The sequence below is a fragment of the Oreochromis aureus genome, linkage group 1 (assembly GCF_013358895.1).
Source record: "Oreochromis aureus strain Israel breed Guangdong linkage group 1, ZZ_aureus, whole genome shotgun sequence".
Classification (NCBI taxonomy): Eukaryota; Metazoa; Chordata; class Actinopteri; order Cichliformes; family Cichlidae; genus Oreochromis; species Oreochromis aureus.
Window position 1 is genome coordinate 12,324,723 of NC_052942.1, and position 12,090 is coordinate 12,336,812.

General features: G+C 41.9%; 1 protein-coding gene across 4 annotated transcripts in view; it reads right to left on the minus strand.

Annotated features, from left to right (window-relative positions):
* Nucleotides 1-304: 304 nt before the first annotated feature.
* The window catches only part of LOC116323976 (zinc finger protein 609-like), a 79,323-nt gene continuing 67,537 nt past the window's right edge, over nucleotides 305-12,090 (minus strand). For 3 of the 4 annotated variants that reach the window (XM_031744486.2, XM_031744484.2, XM_039608013.1), the window contains exons 4-8: nucleotides 11,607-11,694; nucleotides 7,378-9,676; nucleotides 6,890-7,244; nucleotides 5,073-5,444; nucleotides 305-4,106 (exon numbers count right to left, since the gene is read on the minus strand). In XM_031744486.2, the coding sequence (XP_031600346.2) occupies nucleotides 4,063-4,106; nucleotides 5,073-5,444; nucleotides 6,890-7,244; nucleotides 7,378-9,676; nucleotides 11,607-11,694 (3,158 nt within the window). In that variant the 3' untranslated portion in view covers nucleotides 305-4,062. The remainder of the gene's footprint in view (nucleotides 4,107-5,072; nucleotides 5,445-6,889; nucleotides 7,245-7,377; nucleotides 9,677-11,606; nucleotides 11,695-12,090) is intronic. The other variant, XM_031744485.2, reaches the window with a different exon arrangement.

Here is a 12,090-nt window from a genome sequence, read left to right on the forward strand (position 1 = left end):
TATGTGCAAATTCAAACACTTGCCATACACATACTGGGGACTTTCTGTGTTTTGTGATGGGATATAAATATTACATGACCTATTGGGTTGACTCTCATCTGGAATAAGACTTGGTAAAAATGACAAAAGGAAACCTGTTCCGATGATGTGACTTTAAGGTTGACAAGGAATATTGCTGGAACGCTGCGTTACAGTCAACCTTGTCCCTGGGCAGCAAACAATAAATATAAAACCATTTTAACTGTATTATCAGCTTAAATCTACAGCACCCACCAAGCATGAGCCATTAAAAGGTTCCAAGACAGACTGTCTCATAAAAAGATTTATTTTTTTCCAGCCCAAATTTACAAAGGCAAGTTACAGAGTATTGTATAAAAAAGAACCATGGTAATGTACACTTTACACAAACTCCTGAAGGGAGGGAGAAATGAGGAGAGGGGACAGAGATCTGAATTTCTCACACAGAAAGAAAATGAAGACATTGTAAACATCCTTGCAAGCACCAGAAGTGGTACTTTTGGGAAAAGGGGGCTGTGGGAATGGGGTTTGGGTTGGCGGGGGTTTGCGTGACAGTGGGCGGGGTCGGGAAAGGACAAACGAGCGAGTGTCTCTGCATTTTCACAGGAGAATGTTCAACTAGGCACCAATTGAGACAACTGCTGGCCAATAAATATACTCTTCACCATGAAACAAATACAGTCCTGCAAAATACAAGAGCCAAGCACTTTCCAATATGTTGATAGCAAAACATTACTTTTCTGGCTTTTTCATACACTTTAGTATATATGATTTTCACTGGGCTTTGCTTACTACTGAGATAACATTACTACTCTCAGAGAGAGAGAACAAATGCACTTGTCACAACCATTGTTTGATAAAACTATATGTACTGTATGCAGCCTGCTGGTACTAAAAACCCACTGACTTTTAATGACAACATCACAGCTGCCTAGATTACCCTTACAGATTTAAGTACACGTCAAACACCACCACATTCAGCTTACTCATGTCAGCCATTCTTCTTGAAAATGCGTAAAAAGTCAAAATATATACCGTCCTCGCAAGCCTCCATTAGACGGGGCACTGGCAACTTATTTACTTGGAATGTCCAAGAACCTCAGAACGAAGCGATGCAGTTTGGTAACTGAATAGTGTCTCAACAAGCAGCTAACATCCGACGTCAGAGGGTGTTAGACACAACGTTAAGTGGTGGTTTAGGGATTTGACCATGTAGAGTATTTACTGAGAGAAACAGAAACGACAACAATAGGAACATTAAAAGTATAGACCCCCCCTCCCCAAAAAGGAAGAAAAAAAAAAAAAGTCAATAAAATTAAATTTAATGACAACATGGTCAATATTCCACTCAGATTATAATCCTTTAGAGGAACATTAAGACTGCTCATAAGCCACAGCCCACATTGAACCTTTAACAATGCCCTATCCTGAATGAACCAGCACATCAAATCCAGCCCAGAGTGGATAATGTGCCCCTCCCCCAACACAGAGAAACAGAATCCCTCTCAAGTCTATGCAAGTAGCATGTGTATAGAATTTCACTTACAACCCCTGAGGTATAAGAGAACTGTACTATAAAGCCAAGAGGGATCTCTGGTACAAGAGGACACGTCTGCAAATTTTAAAAAAAAAAAAGAAGAAAAAAAAGGGACCACGTGTTAAGAGGTTGAAAGGAAAGCAGAGAGCTGATTGGGCAGCTTTGAGCTGCCCGACTCCCGTTTCGCTTTAGTTTACGGTGTTCATGTTGCTCCACATCTTGACTAGCTCACACTTCCTGTTTTGTTTTGTTTTGTTTTTTTTGGATAATCTGATTGGTTCATGTTTGTAAGAGTAACAGCTGGATTTTTTAAAATAGTTTTCTTCTGTTTAATGTGCTAATAAACTGACCTTCCAGCATAGGCAACAACGTAACAATTAAAACTGCTGTCTGAGGCATCAGACTCATTTGCTCACTTTTAGACTAATCCAAAGCTAGCTGCTAGTTTAAAAAAAACATATATATATAAAAACAAGCTAAAAAATAATCTGAGGTGGATGTGTTAAGGTGAAGCCACATGAGCAAGCGAAGCACCAAGAGAAATTTTAAGCCTTTTCACACTGCATATTAACCTAAAAATGACATTAGATTTTTTTCCAGTTTGTTGTCACTGCAACGTACAACCACAGAGTTTGAAGACTTCACCTGTGAAACTCTGCCTGATCTCCCCGTCAAGGTCATGTTGTTGTACAGCACTACAGGGCTTTTAGCATGGCTGCTTTTTATTCTTTTATTCATTTCTTTATTTCCTGCTCAGACTTGTGCCCGTGCGGTCTTCACCGATGTGTTAAAATAGTCACCCTTTGACTTGATTTTTATTTTGGGGGAAGTAGAAAAAGCTGCAGGGAGCCAAATCTTCTCAACAAGGGATTGCGCTGGGTGCCAGAGCAGGTTATGCTATTTCCACCTCAGCATGCTACAGTAGAACTCCTTACTGAGACAGGAATTCATGGTGTCCTAATGTCAAATGTTGTAAAATCAGAAGCATTACAGAAAGCAGCCCAGAAGTGCACCAGGAGATGACCCTAAAGGGGAGAGCGGCGAAATTTGAAGAAGTCCTGGAAACAGCTTGTGAACTGTCGATTTTGGAGCTGGAAGACAGCAATTCAGAGGTCTACAATGAATCAACCTGCGCACTGCTCGGTTAGGATGAGTGGAGATGTGAACCAAGTTTAAAGTCAAGCAAAGCCTGTGGGGGCAAATAAAGAAGCACACAAGACGTTCAGGAACTCCACAGCAACAGTGACCATCTGAGCGCATAATGGTAAACGCAGCAGTGAAAGCTATTTAACAGTTTTTTAAGCAGTTGCGTGCTGGGATAAATATAAACATTTATGCACATAAAAGTAGGATAAAAGTCTATATTACAGCAGAAAAATACATGGGTGAACTTTCACATTGTTTACAGGAAACAATCAAAACTTGACAAGCTTGAAGAAGCACAATCTTACAGTAAAACAAAAAAAACAAAACACCAGAACACACACCAGCAGCCCGATGAGCGTGACGACGGAGCGTCCCGTGAACGGATTGCTCGCTAATGTGGCTTCACTGTTTGAGTGAGTGGCAAAAACAGAGGCGACCCCTTTGCGGTGTGAGGAAAAGATGACGGGACCGATACCAGCATCAGACACATTCAAAGATGAGCGCAATGATATGGAGCAGAAGTGAAGGAAACATGAATAGTGTTTATTCTCCGTTGAGGTGTACGCGGTCCCTTCGCAGAACGTGACGACATCATCCCTGAAACACGACGTGAGGGTTCGAGGAGGATGGGGAAACGATGATGGAAAGTTGAAAACAAAAAACCAAAAAAAACTTCAGTCTCAGGCTCTCAAGTCTCTGAAGAAAGCAGCTGCTGCCATATTCCCTCTCCCCACGAAATATAGCCAAACATTTGTCAAGTTAAGGATATACTGTTGTTTCACGGCATACGAGAAGCCAGACAGAGTTGAAAACAATTTCAACGTTAAATCATTTTTCTTTTTTTTTTTTCTTCTTTCTTTTTAAACAGTCTTTAATTTAGTTTGACCCCTCTTTCCCATCAGCCACCCAACTTCCTAAAATCCCCTGCCAATTTCTTTCTGCGTGTGACAAAAAAAAGAAAACAAGAACAAAACAAGAAACAATGCAGTCCAAGGAGGAAAAAAAACAACAACAAAAAACAACAACAAAAAGCTGTTCTGGCAGTCCAATAGTCTCTTTTTGCATTGCATTTGTTGACAGTGCAAAGACTAGATAATCAGCGGGTTGGTGTTTCCTCTGCGTGACAGGGCAGAGTGATGGCTTTGAACCTGGGTTATATTATCAGTTCTGGTACAGACCAGGGTTTGGAGAATTTGGGGTCTTTAACGAGAGGAGGGGGGAGGGAGAAAAAAAACAACAACAACAGCAACAACAGTCTGCCTTTCCTTGGGACAGAAGAACTAAAAAATATAGATAGAAACACCATTCAACTGATGTCTAAAAGGTAACACCCGGGAGGATCTTGTTCTCATGTGATCCAGTCATATGAATCTTTGCAGGGTTGAGGTGTGACGGTCAGGTTTTCCTGTGAAGGACACAAAGAAAAGAATTATTTATTTACACATGTTACAATAAAAAAAAAGTGTGTGGAGAAAATATTTTACATGAATCTGTAACTCAGTTCTGCTTGAGGTTTTGCTGATGACAAAGGCTGTAATTTGTGGTGCCGTTTAACTCCAGTGCATTATGCATTGGGTATCTTATTTATATAAGCGAGGTGGACAAAATAGCAGAAACACCTATGAGTTAGATGTGATACAATTTAACAGTGACTACATCCTTAAGAAGCTTGATACAAACATTTAACATCAAAACCTTTTGTGAAAACTGCATTTAATGTTAATACAGGCAACACAGAGGCATTTGTCAAATTCACTGTAATTTGACTGAGCTGCCACTAGATGTCAGTGCAGTCTGCAGTGGACTTGTGTCTTGGGCTCATTCAACATCTCTATTATCAACACCATGATCCAGTTGTCCTCAGAGGACCTACTTAGGAATGGATGAGCTGAGAGGCTAAAAGCTGTGCTGCATATTTGACTAGATTGCAACAGAGAAGTGAGGGCTTTGTTTTTTGTTTTTTTACAGGTTACTGCATCTTTCCGAAAGCTATGACATATAAAGCCATGACAAAGAAACATACAGTTTTACTTTTAAAGGACATTCTACATCTCTGCATGTACTCCTAACTTGCTGCCTGAGCATTTTTAAGATGAGCTGCTGTGTGACTGTTTGTGTGACACACATTATCTGCCACATGCATTTGTTTGAAAATGCTGCTCTCAGTAGGCTTGTGTTTTGCCTCCCTGTCAGTTGCTGGTGGTGGGTACAGGGAAGGGGTTGCTGCTTGATGGCTGACAAGCAGTTAAAGTATATTTCCTTCTTATGCTCGTTTTTAGTAGACCTGATGGTCACATGTTTAATTTACTCTAACAGTCTGCTGCATCTGGAACAGTGCACAGTCTACAGTGAAATGGGATGACTGATTTACCTGTGGCGTAGGACAGGTCATATTGCAGGGGATATCCCAGGTGGTGGTGAGAGGGCATGATCCGCTGGGAGGGTGAGGATCGCGGTCGGTCCACATCTCGCTCCCTTTCCCTCTCACGCTCCCTGTCCCGATCCCTGTCTCCCGAAGTTCCCCTGTCCTGCTCTCTTTCCCTGTCGTGGGGTGGCTTATCACCTACTGTGGGGGATTTGCTCTTGTACTGGCTGGTATGCAGATGTAGGTTGTCCAGGGCTTTCGAGTCTGTTGCCGTTTTGGTGACAGTAGGGCTAGCACGAGATTTGTCACTGCCTTCCTCGGCTCCGGCAATTTTACTCCCATATGGGGAAAAGGGATAACCTCCAGGTAGATAAGACCCTGAGATTGACGAAGAACATTAGTGATCCACATATTCAGGTTCATATCGAATACAAAATGAAGATAAATACTGTTAAGATTACAGTGCAATAGGTGAAGTAACAGTGGCCTATGATACACATTGGTAACTAACCACTTAGTTGCACAACTCACATATCTCTTCACTAGGGATGGGAATCGAGAACCGGTTTTCGTAGAAAACTGGTTCTCAGTAGTCCAATTCCTTAGAATTGTTAGTCTGGCTATCCCCTATTGATTATTGGTTCTTGCACTTGCTAAAGCAGAATCAGTGTGGTGATTGCTTTTTTGTGCTGGTTTTCCTCTTTGCTCTCTGCGGTCAGCTTTGTTTTCTACTAAGAGAAAGGTCTTAGAGATATACGTTCTCATTGGTGTGTGGGGTCGTAGCCTCAGGTTTATATTGTTAAATGGTGATTATAAAACGGTGGGTTTCAGCTATTTTACAGAGTAATAGCTGAAACCCACCGTTTTATAATCACCATTTAATAGAAAAAGTAATTTGTTTTACTAGTTGTTACATTACAGCTATAACAACTAGTATAACAAATTACTTTTTCTCTGGGAGTAATTAAGTAATGTAGTGCATTACTTTTAAGAAAGGTGTTCTGTGTAATATGTGTAATAATGACTTTGAGTCACGACTCCAACACTGATCACAGCAACGAGGGTAAAACCTTCAACAAAAACGCACAAACATTTGACCCACAGCATGCAATACATTTACATTTTGGTGGCGACTCTAAAAACAGAGCGAATGAGAATCCAAAAGACAATCAATAATAGAATCAGAATCGCTAAATTCTTATCAATTCCCATCCGTACTCTTCACTGACATCCACGTTGGTATAAAAACACTACTATCATTTACTCTACATAAAGACTATAATATTTGGGCTATTTACATCAGATCCTCCAGGAATGTGTGGATTAACACAAATTCAACCATGCTACTAGTATTTATAAGTGCAAGCAATCCTGCAAAACTTCATTTTGCAGGATTTTTCAATGCAATTTTTCCCCACTCTACACCATTTTCAACACATGTAATTTTACTGATAGCCTCTTAGGGAGTACAATCATTCTTCGACTTAAATCATGTAATTGCCTTGAAAATTGCTCCATTGCCATGCTTCATTTCTAACAAACTGTACCAAAGGATTGCAATTATTTCATGAAGCTATTAAATATTACCACAATTACTACTGAAACAACACAAAAAGTGCTGTTTTTATGATGGAAAAGAAGAAGAATCAACTAATCAGAAAACCCTCACAGATTCAGCCAACAATGATAAACTCAGTTCCAACAGGCTGCCCAAATGAATCTTTACATACACTGCATTATCAAAAAGTAAAAGAGCAAAAATTCTCATTTTTTCTTGCTACATTTCATAATTGCTTGTATTTGGAAGAAATCCAAGGTCATACCTGGGTAATTCTGCATCATGACCGAAGGCATTCCCCTGTATCCGGGGTGGTTGGGGTCATAGCCTTGTCCGTAGGGGTAACCATGCATGTAGGGCATGTAGCCTTGGTGCTGTGCTAGTGGTGATGAGAACTGCATGTGGGGATTAGAACGAGAGTCCTTGCTCATAGCACGATGATCTTCAGAAGTGATTCTGGGATCACTGCTCTCTTTGCTGTCCTCCTTGGGCCCACTTTGACTGTCCTTGGGTCTGGGCCTTTCATCCTTCAATTTACGATCATGTTCCCGGTCTTTCCATCGAGCATGTTGTTGCTGGTGCTCATCTTCTGCTTGAGACTTCTGGCTCTCAGGGTACTGCTAAGGGCAGAAAAGAAGCTCCAAGTCATCTAAAATCACTATCACCATACTAGAGTGGTGTATACCTCACAAAGCATTATCACAACAGCTTTACAAACATATTCTAGCACTGTTAAACTGGACTGCTACTTACCTGTCTGAACCACATGGCCTGCTCCAGCCCTGCCTGACCTCTGGATTCAAGTGCTTGCTTGGGATCTTCCTTTCCATGGTGGCCTCCTTCAGTCAGCTTCATCTTTAGTCCCTCAGGTTGTTGGGACTTTGAGTCCTCCCCCTTTATGGTTCCCATGGGTTTGGAAGTGGGCTCAGAGGGGGAATCCCTGGATTTGCTTGGTTGCTGCTGCACCTTTCCAAGGTCTGACTGACTTGGGGTTTTGGAGAGGCTCGGCGGCATCAGGCTTTTTTGTTTCCACTCATCCTTCATGGAAGATTCTCGCTCTTTCATGGCCACATCTGACTTCTTCTCAGCAGCACGATGCTGCTCAGCCATCTGTCGCTGGCGTTCCTCATACTGTTGCCGGTAGGCTGGGTTGGTGCTCATCAGGTAGGCTTGATCAGGATGGTATGCATACGGAGGGACGTAAGCATACTGGTTGTAGTAAAGAGGCTGCATGTACATGTTAGATCGCTGTTGGATGACTGAGGGTTGCTGCTGCTGTTGTGCAGGAGCAGTGCTGTCAGGTTTGCGATCTTCATGAACCTCAACCTTGACTTTTTCCTCAACTTGATCCTGCTCATCATCCCTTTTAATCTTTACCTGACCTTCGGCAGCTGTTGTACCTGGATTGGGCCCACCAGGACTGGGGTTGACATAATTGGGAGAGTAATAAGTGTCATACCCGGGATAGTAAGGAGAATCTTTGTTGGGTGTCTGATTTGGAAACAGTGCCTTTTTGACACTTTCCCTGATGGCTTGGTCCTCTGTCCTGACTTTAACAGCTTCTAGTTTCCCTTCACCATCTTCACCAGCATCTGAAATGTCTGAATATGCTGGGCTGTTGGTTTTGACTGAAGAGTTGTCAGCACCATTCTGGTTCACCACGTGAAGTGGCGTGAGAGTCTGTGGCATCCCGCTACCATCTATTCGACTGGCAACACCAATGGATGGGCTTGGGGCGTTGTCAGAAAAGCTGTAAATCTTGTCGGCTTCAGCCTTTATACTGGCCAAGCGACTTTGATGAGTTTCTGACGAGCCGTTAAGAAGCCCTTCCCCCTTATTCCCCTGATCGCAAGGTTCTGAGTATGGAAGCTTTCCTTCCTCCAGTTTTCCTCCCTTTCCTGGAGGCTTGGGGCTATCAGCTTCCTTTCCACCATCTTTTTTCTTTTTGTCTTTCTTCTTCTTGTCTTTGGAGCTACTGGAGGCAGGATCTCCAATGGCAGGGGGTTTAGGCTGTGCGCCTTTCATTTGGGGACTTTTAGGGATTCCTTGCATCATTGGGGTAAGCCCCGGGGAAGAATTTGGGTTTCCAGGAGGAAAAGAGTAAATCTGCTGGGTTGCTGTTGGGCCAGGGCCAATTGGCCGTGGTGACTTCAAGTTTTTCTGTGCCATCTTATCTGTTTTTGCACTTGTGTTAGCCTTTTTAGACTTTTCTGATCCTCTCTTATCATCTATACCATCATTACTAGCCTCATCTGTGAGGCATGGCCCATCCTCACACCCATCCATCGGTGTACCGCCTGTTTCAGCATCCGTTTCAGCAATTTTCTTTTTATTCTGTTTTGAACCAAACTTGCCAGGAGATGGAGAAGGACTTTGAGCATCAAAGTTCCTGCCTTTTGGAGTGGCTGAACGTGCTGGAGACAGGCATCCTTTCTGAGAGATAGATGCTCCATTACAGTTTCCTGGTTCAGGGTGGAGAGTTGAGTCCTCCCCATATTCGCTGTCACCATCTAAGTCCAACTTAATGTCGTCATCATTGTGAGCGCGGGCTTGGTGGTACTTGAGACCATTAATGTGCTTGTACTTTTTGTTGCAGTTTGGGTGTGGGCAGTCAATAAGAACCGGGGAAGGGCAGCTACGATCAAGGGGAGGTGCAAGTGGCTCAGTCTTAATAGAAGGGATAGGAAGGCCTGTAGGTCCCACCCCTCCACTGTTGGAGTTTGTCCGCATGCGTTTGTTGCCTTTTGTGTCCTCTGAACTGGAATTGGGTTCCATGTCTGAGGTTGGCTTGGTCTTTCGTTTTCCGGCCGAAGAGGGACTGGCCTTGATGTCCTCGGTGTTGCTGTTTGGTGGGGTACGGCGCTCTGATGGTGTCTGACTGCCCCTCCGACCCTTGCTGTTAGAGGCTGCGCGTGTCTTATTATTGGTGGTACCCTTGCTGTCTGATGAGTTGCTGTTTTCGTTGAGAGGAGTGTTGCTATTCGGTCTCATTCGTTTACCCCGACCACGACCATTCCTCATCTCCAGATCACTTGTAGGGGATTCACAAAACCTGCAACAGTGTTAAAAGATCTCATTTAGATTTGTATTGTCAAGTGCCAATTATCAACATTATGGTACATAATATAAAGGAAATTCGACTAATGATTTTTTAAAATTAACATTGTGGAAACCTAATAATACTACTTCAATCAATACCTCATTCAACTTTCATTTTATTATTTCACACCATTAAATTACTCTAAATATAATTGGCTTTATGACAGGAACAGCGTGTCAAGAAAAATGACAAATCTCATCAGCGGTGCAGTCAGTTGTTTTTGCTTAATGGAAATCACCCGTGTGTAATTAAAATGTCACAAATGATTTTATGATAAATGCACTTGTGTCTGGAAGGCAAATCGCTGTTGCCCTCATTACTAGGAAAAAAGGGTCAGTTTCTGGCAACTGTAATGCTCTCTAAGGACCTTTAAAGCAATGGTTTTAAAGCTGTCTTTTTTGGGGGGGGGTTTAATCTCTCCACAAACAAGCTGTAGGGTTGTGCTTAGCAAGACCAATATTAAAACTACTGTGAGGATGACTTGTTTATATTTTCTCTTGCAATGTCATACACAAGGTTGTCTGTGTTGGTGTGCCACATAATGTGCCATACTGCTACGTTATCTCACAGAACACTCAGAAAACAAAAAAGTCGTCCCATCGGTAATAACTTTAAATGGCACGTACAACAATGGCGGAGAGTTTAAGTTAAAGAATAAACACTGTCACTCATACTAAAATAGATACACTATTGTCCCTCTCTTTTTCCTCTTGTAACATAATAAACTTGATATTTGGTGCTGAACAAGTGAGTAAGCACTTTAAACAAAGCCACATGACATTCCTAATGAAAGACATGTAAGCATCATTGGAAAAGACAGCCATGAACATCCGAGCTGCTTTGTAATCAAAACACGCAGTCATTCAAATACTTAAAATAGCAGTTTGGCCTTATCTCTCCAAAACAGTAATGCAATTATCTTCAGCACGGCAGTGAAGGTTAGCAGTCTGTGACAAAGTCAGACACAGGGCTGGTGTGACTCACAGCTTCCCCTGCAAGTCTCTCCAAAAAAATTTCAACCTCAGCAGGGGATGTGAATATATCGGTAGACTGACTGATACTGGAGTTTAGACACATTACAAACCCAAGTTTACATTCAGTCTGTTAAAGGCTTTCTGATTTATTCATGGCTCGTCCCTAATGTGGTTGTGCTGCAAATGCAAGATTATCTCAGTCCAAATGCAGCCCAGCAAACATCATGTACTGAGCATTATTGTAATATACTGTGATACATTAGTGTTATACAGCCTCTTCTTGTTTTCCATTAGCACTGGTTTATCCTTGATTTCATTTGATTTTTTTCTGTTGCACTTAACCATGCATTTCAAATATAGATTTATATTTACATTTAGATACAGTGCAGGTGTTTCAAATGAAAGCGAATGCGCCTGGCACAATCCACACACTGTGTATTTTGCATAACAAAGGCAAATACCCAGAAATTACAACAACACCTCATGCTACCACCCACATAACAGTGATCTAAGAAATTGCAGCCGTTGTGATAAAGAATGTTACAGCATTGAGGAAAAGCTGTCAGTTCACTGAGTGGATTCTGCAATCTGGCTAATTAGAATATCTTTGTATCTTCTACTACTGTCTCCTGGGACATCAGCTGTTTGCCAATGAATCCCATTTCTCCAGGCTCAACGTAAGGACTAACATCTATTCTGTAGGTCCAGTGGCAAGTTGATGCATTAGGCTTTATATCCTCAAGCCCGACACTGCTACAGCACATTTATATCAAACAGAATATGACAAGGTTAAGAGGCCGAGCACCAAATGTTGGCGAGTAAATGTAATAGTATGCAAACCCTGCTTTCTCCAATAATAATAATAATAATAATAATAATAAAGAATTGCATAGAGCCATGCATCTTACCTTGGGGGAGCCCAGTCATGCCGTGTACAGTCCAACAGGGTGCCCACATACGTCTTGTTTCTCCAAGTAACATTGACCACGAGCATGCCTGTAAAACAAAGAATCAAAGATTTACTTATCTTACACCACCTATTAGAATACATTAAAGGAAGTGGATAAAATACAGCTCATTTATCAAACAGAATATTTTACTGTGAAATCCCTACATAACGGCAAAGTGTAAGGAAAATGATGCTACAGCCATAATGCACTGTGTGTTAATCTTCGCTAAAGGGTGTCATATGGAAGACAGTTTTACAATTCAAAGATCCTTTTTTTAATCTTCTTCACACAGTAAAGCCGTGGGGGCAAGACTGACTGATATCTTCTAAATGACTTGGAACAGACTCAGCTGCAGTCGGTATTGTAAAACCTGTAAAAATAGACACTTGCAGCAGGTCTCGCTGAGAACGATCGCATAGATTTTACCGGGAAATACTCACAC